Here is a 24,974-nt window from a genome sequence, read left to right as displayed (position 1 = left end):
TTATGTAGATTTTGACTACTAATATGTTTGAAGATCTTTCTCAGGTTATTCCAAGGGTCAGGGGGTGTTCTCAATCTCCTGGACCTTTAGGCTACAAAAGAGGCTTTTAGTATGAGGCTTATCATTTTGGAGAAATCAGAGACTTTCTGGCCAACTCAGACTGTAAATAATAAAAATACAAATAATAGAAAATCGTTATATAGAACTTACCAGAAGTGTCTTTACACATATTACATAATTAAATCTTTACCACAATTATGAGGCAGCTACTATTATCTATTTTTTACATAGAGTCAAACAAGGCAAAGAAAGTTTCGGTAACTCACCCCAAGATCCTACAACTGGTTATTAGCAGACCTAGAATTCAAGACAAGATGTCTGACGCTACAGTCCATGTTGTTCCTGCCTGTGTTGTAATGTTTCCCAGCTAAGGACTGGCTGGAAGTAGATCAAGGGCTTTTAGAACAGATTACAGAAAGTGAAAACATACTTACTGCAATGTCCATTCTGCTTTACCAGCAATAGTAGTCTTGAGATCAGATTGATATTTGCACTCACGGAACACAAAAACATAGCAAACCTCCAGACCTGAGATAGAAATCAAAGGACAATCTTTATTTGTAGTGTTCCATTTTAAAGGGCAACATATTCACCTATAATTATGTATTATTTGGGGGGCAAGACATAAAGCATAGCATACATAGTGAGACCATGTGCTCTGAAGTGAGGTTGCCTGGTTGAATACTGGCTCATCCACTTACTAGCTGGATGACTTTGAGAAGGTTACTCAATTTTTTGTGCCTTGGATTCCCAATTTGCAAATAAGAGGTAAGAATAATGCCTACCTAATAGGGTTACGAGGACAATAAAAGTGACTCGATACTTATAAAGCACATAGAAGAGTTCATGGCCCATAATAAGTACTTTATAAAGGTTTGTGAATAAATGAATTTTTTAGAGGCTGGAGAAAATGGGCAAAATGCTATTGTTGCAAACCTTTCTGGGTGATGGTAACATGAATGATTACTATTTTCCTCTTTGTACCTTTCTACATTTTTTATTTCAAATTTCCACAAATAGAAAAAGGAGAAAATAGCTCATTTGTTGAGTAACCACTACTTTGAACAAGGCATTGATCAGCCACTCATGGGTGGAACCTGACTTTATTTTATATTCCACTGTATCTCCAGTACCCATCACAATTCCCATCACATAGTAAGCCTTTAATAAATGCCTATGAACTAATAAACTGATCAGAGCAATCAGATATTAATAGGCATGGTTATTGATCTCAAGGAGTATGCAGTCTGGAGGGACAGCTTAAACTAATATGCTTCTTTGAATCAACAAGAAATAGTTTATATTTTTGGCACTATGCTTTATTTGGGAATTGTTACTCAGCATATGATATCCAAATCTTTTTGCTAGCATCATAAAAAAGCAATAGAGTGGCAGGTTAAGAGCACTGAGTCAAACAGGAGTTAAACAACCTCATGAGATGTTTCAAAACTGATTCTGTCGCTTACTTGCTGTTCTACATTGGATAGCTCACTTCACCTCTCTGAGCGCAGATTTCTCAACTCTAATGTAAAGAAAATCAGACCACCTACCTCATTAAGGTGTTGAGATAAATAGATGAGATATTACATCTAATTTGTTTAGCTGAGTGCCTAGCACAGAGCAAGCACTCACTGAATTGTTGCTGTCTGGGATTTTTAAAAATTAATGTTTAAGCAATAAGACAAACAGATTGAGATATTGCATAGAATGGAGGTCCAAAGTGTTAAGTGGGGACAGAGACAAAGCCATTTCAACTGGTAGTCATCAAGCAAAGTGTCCTGGAAGAGGCTGAATTCGAGCCTTGCAGGTTAGATTTAATAAATGAAGGAAAGGATAAGCAAAGACACAATAGTCTAAATGGGTGAGGGGCAATGAGTCAGAAGGAATCAGATATCCTTGGATTGCGGTTGTACTGGGATATGGGGAAGTTTAAGTCCTAATTTGAGAATTACATCATACACACAAAGTGAGATGTCCCAAATGACCAGAAATATGGATTGCCATAAAATATAAAATATATGTCCCTAGTGGCTGGAGGGAAGGAGGAATGGAGAATTGGTGTTCAGGGAAAATATATTTTCAGTTATATAAGATGAATAAGTCCTAGAAATCTGCTATGCAACATTTTTCCTATTATTAATGATACTGTGCACTACAAATTTGTAAACAGGGTAGATCTCATGTTAAGTTTTCTTACCACAATGAAAGAAAAAAGAAAAGAAGAAATAAGAGAGTAGAAGCCTTATCCTTCTCATCCATTCAGCTCATCTGTCAGAATCCCTCCCCCATCACTTCCACCTGCTTAGAGCCATCTCTTTGTAGGAGGAAAACAAACATCACCTTAAATTTCAAGTAATGAGAGCAGGAGCCATTTCAAATACATGACAATCTGAGTTCTAGAATGGTTCCAGTGAGGATTACTTTCTTACTTTCAAACAGATCCACACAATAAACTAGAGTGGCCAACCACTTCTTTTTTTTTTTTTTTTTTTTTTTGAGACGGAGTCTCACTCTGTTGCCCAGGCTGGAGTGCAGTGGCATGATCTCGGCTCACTGCAAGCTCTGCCTCTCAGGTTCATGCCATTCTCCTGCCTCAGCCTCCCGAGTAGCTGGGACTACAGGTGCCCGCCACTATGCCCAGCTAATTTTTTTGTATTTTTTTAATAGAGACGGGGTTTCACCGTGTTAGCCAGGATGGTCTCGATCTCCTGACCTCGTGATCCGTCCACCTCGGCCTCCCAAAGTGCTGGGATTACAGGCGTGAGTCACCGCGCCCGGCCCCAACCACTTTTTTTGAAAGTTGTTTTAACAATAAAAATATCGATCTGGTTTGCTTAATGTTTGTGTGTTACAACTGTAATAAAATTAATAGCTAACGCTATATATATATGCCCTGGTGGCTTTCCTGAGTGAGAAGCAAGGGTCATACATAAGTAGACTTAAGGATGCTTCAGACAGAAGAGTAAAGATTCAAGGCCTAGGGTCTAAAGTCTTAACCCTATTGCTTATTATATTTCAAAGTTCTAAGAACAGTGTCTAGCAAGGGACTGCTTCTAACACTGGGAGATGGGAAAGTGACTAGTGGCATAAGATGTTCTAGTTGTTTTAGCTTGATGATCAATGAATTCCGAGAAAACGTTCTCCAACCCCACATGCTGTCTTTCAATGTAAGCAGCATGGCGGTGAGGCTCAGGAAGTCTGTCACTTGAGCCAGCCTCACACAGGTGGGGTCTTTTTCACCAAAAGGAGTTAGGTCAGGAGGGTGATTTCTGAGAGAGAGAGAAGGCACTGACACTCCCCAGGCTCCTTGGGGAAGAAACTCCAAAACCGTGATAGTTCTTGGCTTGTTTTCTGCTGTCTTCTCCATCTGAACTCCAGGGACTTCTTGATGATCTCAAAGGATGCTCCCTTGACAGAGGGTGGGGTCTATGAGTGTCTTTAATCTCTTCAGCATGTGGGAGGCCCAGAGGAGGAAGAGAGGAAAATCTTCAGCTTCATGAGGGTTGAAAGCTTGTCTAGAATCAGGTGCCTTCTCTGTGGTTTTTTGGGGAAGCATATATATAACTGAGACTGGAATTGGGAAAAGAATTACACCAACACAGACAAGCATGCACCAACAATGACGATTTTAGCATTTAGGGGCTGGATAACAAAAATGAGGTTTATGTTACATTAAAAGAAATGTTGGCCGGGCGTGGTGACTAATGCCTGTAATCCCACCACTTTGGAAGGCCAAGGTGGGCGGATCACTTGAGATCAGGAGTTCGTGACCAGCCTGGCCAACATGGTGAAACCCCATCTCTACTAAAAATACAAAAATTAGCCGGGTGTGGTGGCACAAGCCTGTAATCCCAGCTACTCAGGAGGCTAAGGCGGGAGAATCGCTTGAACCCAGGAGGCAGAGGTTGCAGTGAGCTAAGATTGTGCCACTGCACTCCAGCCTGGGCGACAAAGCAAGACCTTGTCTCAAAAAAAAAAAAAAATAAGGAAAAGAAATGTTTTTACTATCCTGTTATTTCTGTCTATCTTTTGCCTCTTCATACCTATCCTTTCACTCAAATAAGGTTTCACTAAAAAATGAGGGAAATGGAGTAACTGTTGGGTAATCTCATATTTCAATGTCTTTTTACATGATTGCCAGCCTCCAGAATAATTGATGCAGACAGAAGTATCCGAACTAAGGGAAATCATTATTCCATCAGCTGGAAATTGAGAGATGAAACTTTTTTTAACCTGTCATAAACTAATTACTGAAAACCGTGAATACGATAAATATATACAGAAAAAGAAGAGAATAATTTCTCCAGGATTCCCCTCCTCTCCTTCTGGGAATTCTCTTGCACTCACTCCTTCCTCTTGCCCTATATCTCTTCTTTTCTCTTTTTCCCATTTCTGTTTCCCTGTAATTTGTTTCTTTATAGCAGGCAACTGAGATTAAAATATATATTAATTTCTAAATACCCCACATTAATGGAAAGAAACCACAATCCAGATAATTGTAATGTTTTAAATTTTTTCTTTGCTGATAAGAAGAATAAAAGGAGAAATTTTGGACAGATTGTATCAGATGTTGGAAGAATCTGTTACAGTGTTAGTTTATCTTTAGGTGAACCCACAACTATGGGAAGAAATAACCTAACAAGACCCTCTGAATTCATCCTCCTTGGACTCTCCTCTCGACCTGAGGATCAGAAGCCGCTCTTTGCTGTGTTCCTCCCCATCTACCTTATCACAGTGATAGGAAACCTGCTCATCATCCTGGCCATCCGCTCAGACACTCGTCTCCAGACGCCCATGTACTTCTTTCTAAGCATCCTGTCTTTTGTTGACATTTGTTATGTGACAGTCATTATCCCTAAGATGCTGGTGAACTTCTTATCAGAGACAAAGACCATCTCTTACGGTGAGTGTCTGACCCAGATGTACTTTTTCTTAGCCTTTGGAAACACAGACAGTTACCTGCTAGCAGCCATGGCCATTGACCGCTATGTGGCCATATGTAATCCCTTCCACTACATCACCATTATGAGTCGCAGATGCTGTGTCCTGCTTCTGGTTCTCTCCTTCTGCATTCCACATTTTCACTCCCTCCTGCACATTCTTCTGACTAATCAGCTCATCTTCTGTGCCTCCAATGTCATCCATCACTTTTTCTGCGATGATCAACCAGTGCTAAAATTGTCCTGTTCCTCCCATTTTGTCAAAGAAATCACAGTAATGACCGAAGGCTTGGCTGTCATAATGACCCCGTTTTCATGCATCATCATCTCTTATTTAAGAATCCTCATCACTGTTCTGAAGATTCCTTCAGCTGCTGGAAAGCGTAAAGCATTTTCTACCTGTGGCTCTCATCTCACAGTGGTGACCCTGTTTTATGGAAGCATTAGCTATGTCTATTTTCAGCCCCTGTCCAACTATACTGTCAAGGATCAAATAGCAACAATTATCTACACCGTACTGACTCCTATGCTAAATCCACTTATCTATAGTCTGAGGAACAAAGACATGAAGCAGGGTTTGGCAAAGTTGATGCACAGGATGAAATGTCAGTAAAAGACCTAAGGTCTTAAGAGAATACCACAGATCTCTTGCCCTGCACTATAGGTTATTAATGGGTATGTGATTCTGAAATGATTATTAGATTCTGAAAGGATAGTACCTTCAATGATGGTGTTTCATTCCTTACAGAAGAATGTTTATTGCATGTATTGAAGCTACTCCTGAATATAATGCCTACAAACTAAGTTGGATCACTGTAATCTCCTGAGTATCCCTATTCATGCAGCTGGGTTTTCTTGTATAGTAATGTAAAGCTGCTTGAATGTCTTTGAGCTACTCTGTGTGTGTGTGTGTGTGTGCGTGTGTGCATGTGTGCATGTGTGTGTGTGTGTGTGTGTGTGTGTGTGTGTGTCGCTTCATCATATTAGCCCAGGGGCTCCTCAATAACGAGGTCTCTCTCTTTCTCCCATTATAAATGTCAGAACTGTGACTCCATCCTCTGCATTTCCTCAAAGATTAAAGCCTGGCTTCTATAGTTGTCATAGTCTCAACAAATAAAACCATCCCACTAGATAACTCTTAGTGAATCAGTGCCAGGTCAGGTTCCTAAGAGTATGGCTTCTCAGTATTCTTCCTGCTTCCCACCTGGCAAAGCTGACAGTACCTTAAATCTCTCATTAATTTCATTTGACCCAAACTCAACTGCACCGTTTTCCCAGGAGGTATGTGTTAGGTCCCAGTAACCTTAGTAGCAGATGCCTCCAACTTCTGGGGCAGTTCTCTTCCTAAACAGACTTTGAAGACAGTCTTCTAACCAGAAAAACCAATTGGGTAGGAAAGAAACACTTTTGCTCATTTGTGAGTTCTGAGAAATATTAGTCACTGCTAGTCCATCAATTATCTTGCAACTCAGAGATTTGTGAATTCATTTGCTCTTTCGACAAATTTCTACTTCTGATACACCATGCACCAGCCTACTGGACTTAAAAACAAAGATAATGTGCTACATGATTTAAGTCAACAATCTGAAGGCCAAAGATCAGCAGGGTCTAAGGAAACAAAATAACACAGGCAATACAAGTATTTGAAGGGCAATTTCCTGTTAATTGGATTGTTTTAGGTTTGCAAGGTACAGAGAAACACACATACTTTTAAGTAACAGATGTCAAATAAAAATCCAATCTGGTCTTAGGTAAGGAGAGATACTACTGCAAAAGTGGGGAAATGGTCTATAGCAATAATGCAAGGGAGACTATTACACTAGGGAGAATGTCTCAATTGTGAGACCAACAAAAGTGTCAAATGTCAGACAGAAAAGGAATTTTCTTTCATAAAGAGAAGTGAACATGAATGAGGCTAGAAAGAAACAGATATGCAGAAGTGGGATGAGCTAGTAACAGTAGCAGGACTGAAGAGTTGATCAAAGAATGTATTTTATCAGTTGACGCTCCAGAGGGGTCATTAAGGAGGGGTTATGTGTTAACTCAGATTGAGGGTGGGACAAAGTTCATTCTTTTCCAGAACACAAAAGAGTGGAGGGATTTCTTTAACTGTCACTGTTTTCCAGGAGCACAGGGCTCAGGTAAAATTCAACATTGGCTGTAAGAATTCATGAGGTAAAAAGAAGACATAAATCTCAGCTGCGCAGCCAGATCTCACAGAGGAATAAGAACCAAAGCATAGTTGGGCCCCACAGAGTTGGAAGGTAATTCAGGCTCTGGAAGGCTACTCAGGGGAAAATGCAAGATTCATGAACATGTAATTTTGATGCCCTTCCACATTAAGTTCAAACAAGAAGGCCATGGTCATGAGAATCACACAAAAGATAAGAAGCTTCTCTCCAATACCCTCTCCAAATGGGAGAGAAGAGTCAGCTAGAGTGAATTGGAGATTACATGGTGATAAAGTAAACATGGAAACTTCCCAGAGACATGTTTGTCAGAGGATATTTACAATAGTTACAAATGTGCCCTTCATGCAAGTATAAACTCCCCCCAAAATAAACAGTCAAACATACTCCAAACATCCTTAGTAAACCATACACCACACAGGGACTGCCTTACGTAAGTAACTGGAGAAGGACTCAGTTGCACATCTGGGTCAATATGAAGAATAACAGAAGCAAAAGCTTGCAGGCATTGATCATAAAAGATTACAAGCCTCTGGGATTTGCAGAAACATTGGCAAAGAACTTAAACTTCCACCAACCAGGCAATTGATAGGTTCCTGAATTCAATCTTACTTGAACATTCAGCAGAGGGATGCTACTGATCTTTACACTATGTAATAACAGCCACCAAGCATTGAGCTGTAAAAGGCACTCCAATGCAGCACTTTACATACATTATCATACTAACTTTCTACTAACCTTTTGATGAAAGTACAAATTTGTTATGTCCATATAACAGATGTGATCAATGAGAATCAGAAAGTACAAATAACTTGTTGAATATCAAACTACTCTTAACATCAGATCTGAGAACTTAAACTTGTTCTGAAATTGTATTTTTGGCTCTTAACCCCTATCCTACCTCCCTAAAGGTAACTATGTGTCCATAAAGACAAATTTCTTCAACTTACTATTTTCTTTAAAAAAAAAAAAAAAACAAGTCTAGGTCAGTGAGGTGGAACTTTATTTTCATTCTTAAAAGCAGAAACCCAGAGGCACAGATGACCACAAGGACATAAACTTCCTAAAACTATGCAAAATTCTCCATAATAAGTTGAACTTCTGCATGTTGTGAAATGGGAACATTGAGTCACATTTACTTAGACCTCAAGGGGCAGAAAATCCCTCAATGATAGCTATATCTGTTGAGAGTTTTTATTGTGCCAGAATTAAAACATGTTTTAATTATCAGAATAATACTATGATATAATATTATAATCTCATAGTAACACTATAATCATGGCCACTTTACAGATGAGGTAGCCAAGTTTCAGAGGGCTTAAAAGACTTTCCCAGCTATGACATAATCAATATGGCAGAATAGGAGATACCAGCCTTTATCTCCCAACCCCACCACCCAAAAAACAAATATAGACAGCAATACACAAACCAAAATAACCCAGAGAGTGCTCAAGGGCTCATTTAAGAATCTGCAGCAACACAGTGGTGCAAGAAGAAGAATAAAAAGAAGAAGAGGAATGTACGCACATAAAGGACGACTTGTGAGATCAGTGTAGGTACAAAGAGAAAAGCCAAGGTCACTGGTATCAGGCACATTGAGGGAGACACCACAGTCCCTAGTGACCTGCTCTGCAGAAAACTTTGGCATTTTTGTCACTAAGGTAACCAAAAGCCATTCCTGCCAGGGAACCCCAGAGAAGAAGACTTGGCTTCACACATACACACCCTCAAGAAGTAGCCAGCGTTGTGCCACTCCAGAACCAGAGCCACCACTCCTCTCAACTTGACATATGTTCCTGACCACTAAACTGCAGCTTCTCCATGACTGCCTGCATTCCAGACCTTGGCTCTGTGGCTGTACTACATCTACCCATGCCTCAGATATCAGAGCCAACACCATGGCAAGTTAGTTTACACTCTGCACCCCAGAATTAAGGTCTGTCTGCATGGATTCACACACCAGATATCAGCCCTGCCACCATAGAGAGCTAGCGCATGACCTGGAGCCTGGAGCTGCTATAGCTCTGCACAAGTCCATGACTCCCTGCCTGCTTCATAAACATCCATGTCTTGTACATCATTACCGACACAACAGCAGGGGTACCTGCACCCTGGGCACCAGTGCGTTTGCTGCCCTGGACCTCAGAGCCACGGTCTTTCCACACATGCCTGTGCTCTCAGCCTTGGCTCACTGGCTACTCCACAGGTACTGTTCATCAGACACCAGTATTGCTGCCAGTGTGAGCAGGCCTATGAGTCAAACCCAGTGGCAAGAGACATCCCTTTGGTCATGGTTTCCCAAGTGGAAGAAAAAGATCTCAGGAGAACTTTTAGCAGCCATAAACACCAAACACATCAAAAGCCCTCACTGCTGCTGCAGGCACTCACATAATTGATCACTGCCCTGTAAACTTTACCAACGCTTACTGCAGATGACATAACTGTACAGAGACTATGCTGCTGCACCCTCACCAGAGTCAGAATTGCTGCACCCTACATAGCCAGCACCCTTGCATGTTCCCATAAAAGAAGATCCTTCCCCACCAAAACCATCCCAGAAATCAGACAGACAGAGGGGATTATTTCACTGCCTTGAAAACTTTGAGTGTATAGTCTTGGTTGCAAGCAAATTCAAGCATTAACAGAAGGCCACAAGAAACATGAAAAGCAAGGGAAACATATCATCACAAAAAGAATACAATAATTTCCCAGTAGCTGACCCCAAAGAAACAGAAATTTCTGAACTGCCAAAGAATTCAAAATAATTGTATTTAAGGAATCTCAGCAAAGTTCAAAAGAAGACAGAGAAAAAAGTTTCAACAAAATCAGGAAAACAATAAATAAAAAATGAAAAAGTTACATATTGAAATCCTAAAAAATCAATAAGATATTCTAGAACTGAAGAATACATGAATGAAATAAAAATACAATGGAGAATACAGTGAATGGAATAAAAATGAAACAGTGTCAATGGCAGAATTAATCGAACAGCATAAAACCTTGTAAAATTGAAAACAGTTTATTTGAAGATATACACTCAGAGGAGAAAAAAATGAAAAGAAATGAAGAAAGTGTATGGGATTTATAGGACAACATAATGATAGCTTTCATCTGCATTATAGAATTTAAATAATGTGGAGAGAAAGAGAAAGGGATAGAAAGGTTATATAAAGAATAATAGCTTAAAACTTCCAAATCTGGGAAAAGATATAAATATGCAAGTACATGGAAATCCAAGGTCTTTAATCAGATTCAATCCAAATAAGACTACCACAAGACATGAAATCAAATTATAAAACAAAACAACAAAGAGAGGTTCCTAAAAGCAGAAAGGAAAAAGAAGCATATCACATTTAACTGATTTCCCACAAGGTTAGCAGCACACTTCTCAGCAGAAAATTTGCAGGCCAAGAGAGAGTGGGATGACATACTCAAAGTGATGAAAAAAAACTGTCAACTAAGAATATGTGACCAGCACAGCTATATTTTAGAATGAAGAAGATATAAATACTTTCCCAGAAAGGTAAAAGCTGATGGAGTTAATCATCCCCAGAGCTGACTACAAAAAATGCTAAGAAGAGCTCTTCAAGCTGGAAAAAAATGATACTAAATAGTAACATAAAAACATGAAAATATAAAACTCACAGGTAAAAGTAAGTACATTGTCAAATTCAAAATAGTCTAATTCTGTAATGTTTGCATAAACCAGTCATAACTTTAGTATGAATGTTTAAAGACAAAACTATTAAAAATAGTAACAGTTACAATAATTTGTTAAAGGATACACAATAAAAAATAAAAGATGTAAATTGTGACATCCGAAACATAAAATGGAAGGGGCAGGAGCTTGAAAGTGTAGTTTTTTTATGTAACTAAACTTAAGTTGTTATCAGCTAAAAATAGCTTGTTATAACTACAGAATGTTTTAAGTAAGCTTCATGGTAACTGCAAAACAGAAACCTATAGTAAATGCAAAAATGAAAAAAGTAAGGAATCAAAAGATACTACAACAACAAGAAATTACCAATTGAAGACACAGAAGAATGAAACTAGACCCCTATTTCTCACCATATACAAACATCAAATCTAAATGGATTAAAGACTTAAATCTAAGACCTCAAGAAAATATTGGGGAAAATGTTCAGGACATTGGTCTGAGCAAAAATTTCTTGAGCAATATCCCACAAGCACAGGCAACCAAAGAAAATGTGGACAAACGGGATCACATCAAGTTAAAAAGCTTCCACACAGGAAAGGATACAATCAGCAAAGTGAAGAGACAACCCACAGAATGAGAGAAAATGTTTGCAAATGCTATATCTGATAAGCAGTTAATATTAATATTCAAAATATATAAGGAACTCAAACATTCAATAGTATGAAGGTAAATAATTTGGTTTTAAGGTAAGCAAAGGACCTGAATAGACATTTCTCAAAAGAAGATATACAAATGGCCAACAGGTATATTTTAAAATGCCCAACATTACTAATCATCAGAGAAATGTAAATTAAAACCACAATGAGATATTACTTCACACCTGTTAGAATGGCTGTTAGCAAAAAGTATAAAGATAACGATTGCAAAGATGTAAAGAAAAGGGAACAGTTACACACTGTAAGAATGTAGATTAACACAGCCGTTATGGACAACAGTATGGGGGCTCCTCAAAAAACTGAAATTATTATTACTATTATTATTTTTTGCGACAGAGTCTCACTCTGTCGCCCAGGCTGGAGTGCAGTGGTGCTATCTCGGCGGCTCACTGCAAACTCTGCCTCCCTGGTTGAAGCAATTCTTCTGCCTCAGCCTGCCAAGTAGCTGGGACTACAGGTGTGCACCATCACACTCGGCTGATTTTTGTACTTTTAGTAGAGGCGGGGTTTCACCATATTGGCCGGGCTGGTCTCTAACTCCTGACCTCATGATCTGCCCGCCTTGGCCCCCCAAGAGTGCTGGGATTACAGGTGTGAGCCACTGCACCCAGCCAAAAAACTGAAATTATTGTGTTGGATATAAAAATGCTCTAGGAAAAAATGCTTGGTGCCACAAAGTGAAACCAGCACTCAGGCAAAAGTTGTCTCAGCAAGGCAATTCACTTCTGCAGAAGAGTGCCACTTGTGTCAATCAAGATCGCAAGAGCACAGGGAACAAAGGAGAGCAGTGAGTTTTTATCTCTGATGGTCGTTCTTACCTCTGTGTCACTCCGCCATGGGCTGGGGTCAGGCCGCACAATCTGAGCTGACCCAATTGGCTACTTGCAAATATTTTTCTAAATATGGAAGGGAAGGGGGACATGAGGTACAGTGGTAAAGCATGTGAGACGTCCAGTTTCAGGGGAACAATGGGTGCAGGTAACCAAGGGAATAGATGTGCATTATTGATTAGAGCTGACAGGAAGTGGATAGGCTATTTACAGTAACTAGGGGCAAGAAGGAACAAGAAAGTTGAGTTTGAAAACAAAGGACAAGGAAGTTGGCAGGCTAAATCTTTGAAGAGAAACTCAGAGAAATTCATTGTATCTTACAATTGATACAGGGGTTAAAAAGAAATTATTTAGGCAGTGAGTGAGGGTGAAAAAATACTCAGTGGGAATTTTCCTTTAATAAAAAGCAGCTCCCAAATCATTTCTTTTCTAATAAAAAGCAGCATGAAAAATCAAGTTGCAAGCATAGATAAGCAAGCTGGAAACTTGCATAGGTAAATGGCAGCAGCTATGCCAGACACCACGTATATCCAACATGGCAATTCCCTCTTCCCTTTTCCTTGTTGCCATATGTGTGGGTGTCATGGCGCCAGCCAGGTGAAGGCTCCATTTGCATAATACAAGATAAAGTGGGACGGTCCGTTTCTTCACAGGCTATGTAAATGGCACACCTGGTCAAATCAATCCCCTGAGTCCTATGTAAATCAAACACTGACTCCTCAAGCCCCTCTATAAAATCGACCACATCTTACCCCAAACCTGGAAATCCACTTGGACATCCCCTTCCTCTGCATGAAGAAGCTCTCTTTCTCTCTCTTCCTCTCTCTTCTTTCTTATGCCTATTAAACTTTCCACTCTTAAACTCACTCCATGTGGATGTGTGTCTGTGTCTTTGTTCTCCTTAGTGTGAGACAACAAACGTCTGGTATTTCCCCAGACAATGAAACTCCTTCAATCTAACTACCATAGAATTCAGCAATCTCATTTCTGGGTATATATCCCAATGAATTTAAATCAGTCTTTCAAAGAGATATCTGCACCTCATGTTCATTGCAATATTATTCACAGTAGCCAAGATATAGAATCAACCTAAGTATCTAACAACAGATGAAGGGATAAAGAAAACGAGGTGGCTAGGCACATTGACTCACATCTGTAATCTCCCCACTTTAGGAAGCCAAGGCCAGAGGATTGCTTGAGACCAGGAGTTTGTGACTAGCCTGGGCCACATAGCAAGACACCATCTCTGCAAAAAAAATTTCTGTAATTAGCTAGATGTGGTGGCACATGCCTGTAGGTCTAGCTACTTGACAGGTTGAGGTGGGAAGATTGCTTGAGCCCAGGAGTTGAAGGCAGCAGTGAGTTATGACTGCAGCACTGCACTCCAGCATGGGCAACAGGATGAGAAAAGAAAGAAAGAAAAGAAAAGAAAGAGAAAGAGAGAGAAGGAGAGAGAGAGGAAGGAAGGAAAGGGAGAGAGAGAAAGAGAAAGAGAGAGAAAGAGAGGAGGAAAGGAGGAAGAAAGGAAGGGAGAAAGGGAGAAAGAGAAAGAGAGAGAAGGAAATTTTGCATATTCCGTGTGTGTGTGTGTGTGTGTGTGTGTAATATTATTCAACCATGAAAAGAAGGAAATCCTGACATTTGCAACAACATGGATGAACTTGTAAGATATTATGCTAAGTGCAATAAACCAGATACAGAAGACAAATATCTTATAATCTCACTTATCTGTAAAATCTTAAAAAGTTGAACTTATAAAAGCAGAGAGCACAGTGGTGGTTGCCAGGGACTGGGGGTGGAGGAAACGGGGAGATGTTGGTCAAAGGTTATGCACTTTCAGTTATAAAGTGAATAAGTTCTGGGGATCTGAAGTAAAGCATGGTGAATATAGTTAATAATATCATATTGTTTACTTGAAATTTACTAAGACAGTAGATCACAAGTGTCCTCACCAAACACACACACACTATGTGTGGTGATGGATGTGTTAATTAATTTGATTTTGACAATCATTTCACAATGCATGCATATATCCAATCATCAATTGTATACCTTGAGTGTATACCGTTTTTATTTGCCAATTATAATATAAACTTAAAATAAAATCCTAACCACCCCCTATCCCACCAACTAAATGAATGCCCAGGTAGCCAACGGGACTCCAGAAAAACCTTAAAACCAAGTTCCTGGCCATGTCAGGATGGTAGGTTAGACAGGCTTCACTATATACCCTCTCTTTTATGATGAAGACACAACAACTGATCAGCATTATTGTTAAAATAGATATCATAAGATGAACAGAACAGACTCTTAGTGGCAATAAGATACCAAATTATAAATGGGACCTATGGCCATGCCAGGCAAGGGTTAAGTCACACATCCCTTCACTTAAAGGATAAACTGTGTTCTAACTGCCACAAGGCTTTTCTCTTTCTCTAGCAGCTAACCCAACCTTGGCCTCAAGATAAGTAATATTACAACAATTTTCAGCTCCACAGATGCCGACTAACTGAACCCCAGCCCTTGTTCCACCCGCCATAACTACAGCTTTGATTGGACAAGAGACTGATTTTACTAAATTTCTCCTGATAAAAAGATCACTGACCATGAACTGGTTCTGTCCAGTTTACAGAGACTGTGCACTTATGTGCTTTCTTTTCCTGAAAAGATCTTTTGATGTATAGGCCCTAATTGTAATACATTTAAATGTTAAGTCTCCATCCCAAAGTGAACATGAGTCATATGTTACATGCATGTTGGTTCAATACACATGTGTCAGGACTGTCTTCTTGAATATTCATAGCTTTTTCTGTAACCTGTTGAATATGTGTTTAGCCAACCTGTTCAGCATAAAAGCTCCTGTCTCAACTCCTCCTCCTTCAAAGTGCCTATCTCTGGTTTTGGCTGAAGGCATGCTTCCCGGCCTCTTGATGGCCACCTTGTAAGCTATAACCTCATAAAAATTAAAGTCTCCCCTCCTCTTCCAAATGTATAATCTTTTAAGTTAACAATAACTTAATGCAGTTAGGAGAGGGAAAAAAAGAAAAAGACAGTGCGGTTCTTGAAATGTAAGATGTAATCAGAAATCAATAAGCGACAGGAATGGACAATATGTAAAAGGCAGGGCATTTGGGGACTCTGATATGTGGATTCTGTGTGCTTACATGAATCAAGAAGGGTAAGAGATTTGAAGCTGGTGGCTTTCCCTAGCAGTGATAGCAAGGAAAGGGAATCAGATATATGAGCAGCAGACTTGGAGATTGCCTAATACAAGAAGGGTGACCTATGGTTGAGTTCAAAGGTTTTAACACCACCTTTTGTTAGAAAATAGAATCATAAAGTCACCACTACTAAACTAGTAGCTGCATCTAATCCTGGAAGGGTTTGGAAAGAAGGCACCAATGATGTTGGGGTACACTTGGGGTAGTTGTCCTTTGAAAAAATGGAGGCACTAAGGAGGAGGCCAAATTGATATTTTATAGGTTCAAGGGGGGAATTGGACCCAGGTGTAAATGCCAGGTACTCTGTTCTCAGTGCTAGTTGGGACATCTTCCAGGCAAGCCCTCAGCTTGGAAGAGCTGGGAAAAGAAAATTATCGTCCATCTGAGATACCTACATCAAGCTAAGCAGATCTTGCACTACCTCCGAAAGCTCCAAGAGGAGAACGTGGGGCCACTTGCTGGGGCGAGCAGAGAAAATGTGCAGTTCCTCTGGATCCCTGGAGACAATTCTGCACAAAGTTAATGAATGGTTGTTTTCTTACTGTCTCCCCTAGCAAACACCAGAGACCTAGTGGCACAGTCTCAGAATATACTCCCATGAGGAAAACGTGGGCTATAAGTATCTACAACTTGTGAATGACAGTAAGAATCCAGGGAAGGGAGCATTCAGATTCAAGAAGCACTGGGAGATTTTTGACAATTAGATACATTTTTGTATGCAGTTTCTTGGCACAGATTTATCTTCTTTCGACTAATTATTTCACAGAGCATAAATGAGAGGAATGAATACATAAGGCCAGACATTAATGTCCTTTCCAGGTAAGAAATCAACCTAGTGAGTGCCTGATGAGAAAGTGGAAATACCTGATCTCTGGGAAATAATTAGTCCTTACTGGACATTAAATAAGAGAGCGAATTTATGTTCACCCTAAGTGTAGATTATCTGTATTTATACTCTAAAGTCTGATCTTCCTTTACCCTAGCCAACTCCAGAATTACATTCCCCTGACCTCAGAATATGGATTATCAGCCAGACAGTAGGAAAGCTTGGGAGAGAATTTTCTCACAAAAGTACTCTGTCCCCCTCACTCTCTCATTCCCCGTGTTTCTTTTCCCTATAACTGTTTACATTCAACTCAGTGTTCTCTAAGTGAGTTTCTTGCTTCCATTGTAAATGATGTGGAAACATCTTGACTCAAAAGAAAGGGTATTCATCAATTACAAGCTAGGTGAGATAACTATCTCGTTACCTAGATGTGGTTTAGCCACTCATAATCCTTAATCAGAAGATGGCCTGAACTTGATTCAAAGTCTTTATCTGTGGTTCCTGTAATTATCGGCCACAGAGTAACTAGGAGGAGAAAGGTATCAGCCATTTGCTCCCAATCTCTTTCTCTCTGACTGTCTGTCTGTCTGTCTCTCTCTCTCTCCTTGTATCTGTTCTCTATAGATCTTGCTATGGGTTAAATGTTTATGTCCCCCCAGAAGTCACTTAATCCCCAATGTGATAGTATTTGGAGATTGATATTTGACAGGTAATTTAGGTCATGAGGGTTGGGGCCCTCCTGATGTGATTAATGCCGTTATAAGAAGAGCTTGCTTCCTCCCCCTGCTTTCTGCCATGCAAGACTACAAGGAGAAGACAGCCCTCTGAAAACCAAGAAACAAGCCCTCCGCAGACACTGGATCTGTTGGCAACTTGATCTTGGACTTCCCAGTCCCATGAACTGTGAAAAGTAAATGTTGTTCAAGCCACCTAGTCTCTGATTTGTTTGTTTGTTTTTTTGAGACCAAGTCTCGCTCTGTCACCCCGGCTGGAGTGCAGTGGTGCAATCTTGGCTCACTGCAACCTCTGCCTCCCAGGTTCAAGCAATTCTCTTGCCTCAGCCTCCCTAGTAGCTGGGACTACAGGCATGCACCACCAGGCCCGGCTAATTTTTTGTATTTTTAGTACAGACGGGATCTCACCATGTTGTCCAGCCTGATCTCGAGCTCCTAACCTCAAGTGATCCACCCACCTCAGCCTCCCAAAGTGCTGGGATTACAGGCATGAGCCACCGCATCTGACCTGGCTATGGTAATTTATTATAGCAACCTGAACTGATTAAGACAGGTATCTACCTCAAAGATCTTTTAAAAAGTGAAAACACACTTTCAGTTCTGATTTCTCCATGCTCAGGAAGAAAGATAAACAACAGAGTAAATGCTCTATTAATAACTACTCAGTGTAAGAGTAGTTTCCACTACGTGGAAAGATGCATGTTGTAGATGACATAAGAATTATGTCATTAATTGACAGTGTTGCTTATCTTTAGGTGAGTACAAGTCCATGGGAATGTCCAACCTAACAGGACTCTCTGAATTTATCCTCTTGGGACTCTCCTCTCGGTCTGAAGACCAGAGGCCACTCTTTGCCCTCTTTCTTATCATATACCTGGTCACTTTGATGGGAAACCTGCTCATCATCTTGGCTATCCACTCTGATCCTCGACTTCAAAACCCTATGTATTTTTTCCTAAGCATCTTGTCCTTTGCTGATATTTGCTACACAACAGTCATAGTCCCAAAGATGCTCGTGAACTTATCAGAGAAAAAGACCATTTCCTATGCTGAATGTCTGGCACAGATGTATTTCTTCCTGGTTTTTGGAAACATAGATAGTTATCTCCTGGCGGCTATGGCCATCGACCACTGTGTAGCCATTTGTAACCCATTCCATTATGTCACTGTTATGAACCGCAGATGCTATGTGTTGCTACTAGCCTTCCCCATCACTTTCTCCTATTTACACTCTCTCCTACATGTCCTCCTGGTGAATCGGCTCACCTTTTGTACATCAAATGTTATCCATCACTTTTTTTGTGATGTCAACCCTGTGCTGAAACTGTCCTGCTCCTCCACCTTTGTCAATGAAATTGTGGCCATGACAGAAGGGCTGGCCTCTGTGATGGCTCCATTTGTCTGTATCATCATCTCTTATCTAAGAATTCTCATCGCTGTTCTCAAGATTCCCTCAGCAGCTGGAAAACACAAAGCTTTCTCCACCTGCAGCTCCCATCTCACTGTGGTGATTCTGTTTTATGGAAGTATTAGCTATGTCTATTTGCAGCCTTTGTCCAGCTATACTGTCAAGGACCGAATAGCAACAATCAACTACACTGTGTTGACATCAGTGTTGAACCCATTTATCTACAGTTTAAGAAACAAAGACATGAAACGGGGCTTACAGAAATTGATAAACAAGATTAAGTCTCAAATGGGTAGGTTCTCTACAAAGACCAATAAAATCTGTGGACCCTGATTACAAGGAGTGTGTGTGTGTGTGTGTTAGCACCTGATGCAACTCTTTTCTTGAAAAAACGTTTCTTCATCTTCACCATTTGTAGCTTCACCTCGTGGTTTTCCACCCTGTGGTCTCTGTCATCGTATGATTGAACAATTAGGATGTCTTGGTATCAATGCCCCAATCACAGACTCACCTCATAATATATCTTAATTCCAGAAAATCACATTCCCTTTACTCTTTGCATATTTATTTGGAGCCTCTCATATTTCTTTGTTTTTATAAATTCATCCAAGTTTGGTCATTCAATTATCAGAGAATTTTCCTATATACCTATGTAGAAATTTAAATATGTGCAATGATATTATGCACACATAGTCACTCTCTTCTATTTAAAGCTGTCAGGAATTTTTTGCAGGCATGTGTGTATGTATGTGCAAGTCTCACCTGCCCATGAGACTACAGGCTATGGTCCCCCTCTCCACCTTTTTAGAGACAGGGTCGTACCCCCCTGTCACCCAGGTTAGAGTGCAGTGGCACTATCATAGCTCACTATAACCTCAAACTCCTGGGCTCAAGCAATCCTCCTCCCTCAGCTGCTCAAGTAGCTAGTACTACAGGTGTGTACCACCACCCCTAGATAATTGTTTTAATTTTTTGTAGGACAAGGTCTTGCTATGTTACCCAGGCAGGTCTCAGACTCCTGGCCTCAAGTGATCCTCCTGGCTTCAGCCTCTCAAAGCACTGGGATTATAGGCGTGAGCTACCATGCCCAGCTTTATGGTCCCTTTTTAAAATTATCACAAGAACTGAATGTCCTGGGCTCTGGAGTCATAGATTCTCAACAACTGCTACCAATTATCTGATTGACTTTTTCTTTTCTTTTTTTTTTTTTTTGAGACAGAGTCTTGCTCTGTCACCCAGGCTGGAGTGCGCAGTGGTGCTATCTTGGCTCAGTGCAATGTCTGCCTCCTGGGTTCAAGCAGTTCTCACCCCTCAGCCTCCCAAGTAGCTGTGATTACAGGCGCCTGCCACCACGCCCAGCTAATTTTTGTATTTTTAGTGAAGATGAGGTTTCACCATGTTGGCCAGGCTGGTCTTGAACTCCTGACCTCAAGTGATCTGCCCGCCTCAGCCTCCCAAAATGCTGGCATTACAGGCGTGAGCCACTTCCCCCAGCCTGATTGACTGTTAATAAGACAACTCTATGTCTCTACATGAGTTTGAGTCTCTACTCTTTCTTCTTTTCCTATAACCCAAGGGGCATTCATCCCCTGATTCTTCCTGGGGCTTCTTGCCTGTTCACTCTTCCATCTAGAGATGCATATATTTCTAGGCGTCTCTAGGTGGTTAAATAAAACACTGAATTAAAAAATCTCCACTGTCTCCTCTATCTGTCTAGTTTTTTTGCTCAGAATAAAAAAAGGTTTATTCCATGTAATCAGAAATGTTCCCTATGGTCACTGGAGGCAGAGTCAAAATATCAATAAATATAAACTACTAGCAAGGGTTTCTTGGGTCAGAGTGCCTGATACAAAGGAGGCTCTCAATATAGTTGGGGAATAAATTACATGACTTAGGAAAGCAGTCAGATGAATTATTTGCCACAATATTTTTTTAAATGCAGCTATTTAATGAGTTTCTCTTTCTTTCCTAGTATTTGTATTTTAGCAGATGGAAATGTCGAAGTCAAACAAATTAATCTCTCATGGTATTTCAGACAATGAGCAGATGGATTATCTTAAAGTGTAAAATGATAGAATAAGGTTCTGGGGATCTATTACACAGCAGGTGACTACAGTTAATAATAATGTATTGTATATTCCTAACTAGCTAGAAGAATGGAGTTTAAATGTTCTCACCACAAAGAAACAACATGTATTTGAAGTGATGGATATGTTAGCCTGATTTGATGATTCCACAATGTACACATGTATCAAAACATCACACTGTACTCCACAAATATATACAGTTATTATTTGTCAATCAAAAAATAAAGTAAAACTTTTTTAAAAGAGTCTTTAAATACCTTTGTTTTTGCCCTTGTTAATCCCTAACCAAGGGTAAGGCAGAATCAAAATAAGGATATACTGTTCTATTTCATCCCTTTATTACATGTATTGCAAAATTAATTTTAACTTCCGTGCCAACTGCGGACTCCTGCATTGCTAATGAGAAAACTTATGTGCCTACCACTGGGCTGAATGAAGAACGATGAAGATTGAGTATGTCTACAATGGGCATGGGAGCAAGGAGCACTGGTACATATAACAAGTGAATTTTCACAGTCACCACAGGCCTCAAGACTTGGGCATACTTTCATTCTATAGCATAACTTTTTAAAATTTTTTATTTCCATAGGTTTTTGAGGAACAGGTGGTATTTGGTTACGTGAGTAAGTTATTTAGTGGTGATTTGTGAGATTTTGGTGCACCCATCACCCAAGCAGTATACACTAAACCCAAATTATAGTCTTTTATCCCTTACCCCCCCCCATCCTTTCCCCCAAGTTCCCAAAGTCCATTATATCATTCTTATGACTTTGTATCCTCATAGCTTAGCCCCCACTTATGAGGGAGAACATAAGATGTTTGGTTTTCCATTCCTGAGTTACTCACTTAACATAATAGTCTTCAGTTCCATCCAGGTTACTGTGAATGCCATTAATTTGTTCCTTTTTGTGGCTGAGTAGTATTCCATCATTTTATATATATATATATATATGATGTTATATATATGTATGTGATGTGATTATATATATGATGTGATATATATATATCACAAGTTCTTTATCCACTCATTGGATATGAGTGGATAAAGCATTATGTCTGAGTAGTAGTCCACCATATGTACATATATATCACATTATATTATATTATATTATATTATATATTACACTATATTATATAATATATATTATATATAACACTATATTATATATTATATATTATATATAACACTATATTATATAATATATATCATATATAATACTTTATCCACTCATATCCAATGCATATATATCCTTTATATATAACAACATATATATAACATCATATATATATAACATCATATATATATATATATGTGTGTGTGTATATATACACCACAAGTTCTTATCCACTCAGTGAGTGGATATAAACTCAATGAGTGGAAATAAATCAATGTGCTGCTATAAAGATGCATGTGCAAGTTATCTTTTTTGTATAAGTTTATAGATCATTCTATAGCTTAATTTGTATAGTTTTTTTTCACTTTTTGCTTTGCCCAATTGAGGCCCAATTCTGAGTTTCTCTTATCCCAATTCAATAATTTCTCCATGACTTCTGTTATAATTTAGCCCCATTTATTCATTTCATACCCCTCCTGGCTGTCATTGCTCCCTCCATGCTCTTTCTTTAAACTCTCAGGACTTAGGCAGCTTACTCCTGATGTCCCTAATATAGAGCAGGGTTTTTTTAGTGTGGTCTACTTTGGTTCTATACTAGAATCTGTTGCTAACATCCGCCCTTTTTCCATCCATTTGTCACCATGGATGATCACTAGGGCTTGCTTTGGATTGGCAACTGGCTTTCATTACTCCTCATACTCTCTAGTGATGACCCAGTAGAGATGTCACCATTTGCCATCAAGAAGTGGTTAAACACTGAATTTAAAATCCTCCACATAAATATATAGTATATAGTAAATCCCAATATATGTTCAAATCTATTTCTGAACTTTTGATTCTGTTTCACTAACCCAATCATCTCTATTTGTGTCAAATCATAATGTTTGATGGTCATAGTTTTTAAAAATATATACTAAGGTAACTCTTCCTTCTTTGAATCCTACTTTTCAAAAAAGTTATTGACAATTCTCACACATTTATTTCTTCATGTGAAATTCTCAAAAGTGCTAAAGTCTTTCTTTTACCTTTTTATCAACTATGTTCACATGTGGTGTCAAACATGAATTAGGCTTGAATTGTGTCCTTAGCTGTAAGGTAAGATAGTTTAAATAGATGGATGGATAGATGGATGATAGATAGATAGATAGATAGATGATAGACAGACAGACAGACAGACAATAGATTGCCTCAACCACTCTCATGCTGTACATATAGGCATATAACTACATAAATATATGGCAAAGTTGTACATGGAAATTGTTTTAATTGCTGTATATGTTTTCCAAAAACCTATTGGGGTTCTGATTGAAAATGTATATAATTTGTACATTGGTTTGGATAAAACTGACATTTTCATGATATTAAATCTTCCCATCCAAGAAATTCTATATCTTTCCATATGCTCAGATCCAGATTTAAGGAGCAATCACTCTTGATTTTCAGATTCAGAGCATGCACTGTAAATATTTAACCAGAAGATAACTTCTCTTTCATCTCTAGGTGGTTTCTAGGGCACCATTTCTGTTTCAATCAGCCCTAAGTTCCTGGATATCCCCAAAATCTCACCTTAAACTTAACGATTAGTTTCCTATAAAAGTTATTTTCATTCTTATTATATACCCATTTCTATACTTTGATTCTTCCTACAAACTGGACATACTCTGTGGTCACTTAGCATTTGTTTGACTGCCTCAAATGACAGGGAACCCACAACATAATGGGGTAACCTATCCAACTGTTGGACAGCTTCTGTGTTAATCAGAATCTGCCTTCCTGCTATAATGCCTTCAAATATTTTGGTAACTTTCAATGTATAGAAACCATTGATTATTATGTTGTCAAGTTTGTCAAGCTTTTCCCTCTAAAAAAAAAAAAATAGCCTCCTATATTAACTTCAGTTCTATTCTATTCTTTAGTTTTAAATATTTTGTAGACAGATATATAATAACTATTTCATCTATATATCTAATTACTCTGATAACATTTATAATCACTAATTTCAAATGCTAAATGCCCATATATACATTTATCTCATTTATTTCTTTGTTTCACTGATATGTGTCTTATTCTGCTTTATGTTGCTATAATAGTATACCCATGACTGGGTACTTTATAAAGAAAAGAAATTTATTTCTTACCATTCTGGGGACTGGGAAGTCCAAAGTCAAGGGGCCTGCATCTGGTGAAGGTCCTCTTGCTGTGCCACCTCATGGTATAAGGTGGAAGGGCAAAAGAGCATGAGGGAGAGAGCAAGGAAGCGGATTGTACTCATCCTGTTATCAGAGACCCACTCCTGCAGTAACTAACTGACTCCTGAGATAACAGCATTGAACCATTCATGAAGACAGAGCCCTCATGACCCAATCACCTCTTAAAGTTCCCACTTCTCAATACTGTTACATTGGGGATTAGGTTTTTAACAAATGAACTTTGTGTGACACATTCAAACTATAGCAATATGTACATTTTTTTTTTTTTTTAAGACAGAATCTTGCTCTGTCGCCCAGGCTGGAGTGCAGTGGCGCGATCTCGGCTCACTGCAAGCTCCGCCTCCCGGGTTCACACCATTCTCCTGCCTTTAATTGCTATAACTTAAGAGCTTTTAAAAAATATTTTAGGGCAAGTCCTCCATCGTTGTTATTTTTAATTTTTTTTGATCATTCTTAAACAATTTCTTTTCTAGAGAAAATTTAACAATGGTTAATCAATTTCACAAAAAATTTCTTGAGATTTTGTATTGTATATATTGAAGGTGTACAACATGATGTTCTGATATATGTATACATAGTGAAATTATTATTATAGTCAAGCAAATGAACATATCCATCATCTTACATAGTTAGCTTTTCTAGTGTACTAAAAAGTACCTAAAATCTATTCTCTTAGAAAATTTTCAGTGAGCAATATGGTATTGTTTAACCCATTTCCTGTTTGCCCCAAGAATACACTTGTCTCTAATCCTAATGTAACAGAAATGTTACATTGTTTTTTATCCATAAAATGGTTTCAACATTCGAGAATTACTGTGAAGATTAAATGTTTTATGTGTATAAAATGCTTAGACCAGTGCCTGGTTCATAGTAAGCATTTAGTCAATGTTGTTGTCGATGCTGTCACTCTCTTACCTGTTCCTTTCATAATACCTAATGTGATAAGATGGAAGACCTGATTTGAACATCCTAAGAAGATG

At 39.0% G+C, this 24,974-nt stretch overlaps 3 protein-coding genes across 4 annotated transcripts in view; 2 read left to right on the top strand and 1 right to left on the bottom strand.

The window, feature by feature from the left end:
* LOC100967437 (olfactory receptor 1B1) overlaps window positions 1–590 on the bottom strand; it is a 29,732-nt gene extending 29,142 nt beyond the window's left edge. The window contains exon 1 of one of the 2 annotated variants that reach the window (XM_003833128.5): window positions 495–590. The gene's annotated coding sequence lies outside the window, so the exon portion shown is untranslated. Of the gene's footprint in view, window positions 1–326; window positions 411–494 lie in introns of those variants that run through there. The other variant, XM_057298650.1, reaches the window with a different exon arrangement.
* LOC100969519 (olfactory receptor 1Q1) overlaps window positions 1–10,252 on the top strand; it is a 202,155-nt gene extending 191,903 nt beyond the window's left edge. Inside the window, exon 9 of the mRNA XM_063594227.1 lies at window positions 4,667–10,252. Coding sequence (XP_063450297.1) covers window positions 4,681–5,613 — 933 coding nt within the window. The 5' untranslated portion in view covers window positions 4,667–4,680 and the 3' untranslated portion in view covers window positions 5,614–10,252. The remainder of the gene's footprint in view (window positions 1–4,666) is intronic.
* Window positions 10,253–17,925: 7,673 nt separating this feature from the next.
* LOC100969871 (olfactory receptor 1L3) lies at window positions 17,926–20,534 on the top strand. The gene has a single exon (XM_003833135.5). The coding sequence runs from the start codon at window positions 17,944–17,946 to the stop codon at window positions 18,913–18,915; it is 972 nt and encodes a 323-aa protein (XP_003833183.2). The 5' UTR covers window positions 17,926–17,943; the 3' UTR covers window positions 18,916–20,534.
* The last annotated feature ends 4,440 nt before the right edge of the window (window positions 20,535–24,974 follow it).

Source organism: Pan paniscus, chromosome 11, assembly GCF_029289425.2.
Source record: "Pan paniscus chromosome 11, NHGRI_mPanPan1-v2.0_pri, whole genome shotgun sequence".
Lineage (NCBI taxonomy): Eukaryota > Metazoa > Chordata > Mammalia > Primates > Hominidae > Pan > Pan paniscus.
This window is presented reverse-complemented; position numbering and strand designations above follow the sequence as displayed.

Excerpts from the sequence above, each read along its gene's own strand:
- LOC100969871 (XM_003833135.5), top strand. The coding sequence starts at position 17,944 with ATGGGAATGTCCAACCTAACAGGACTCTCTGAATTTATCCTCTTGGGA.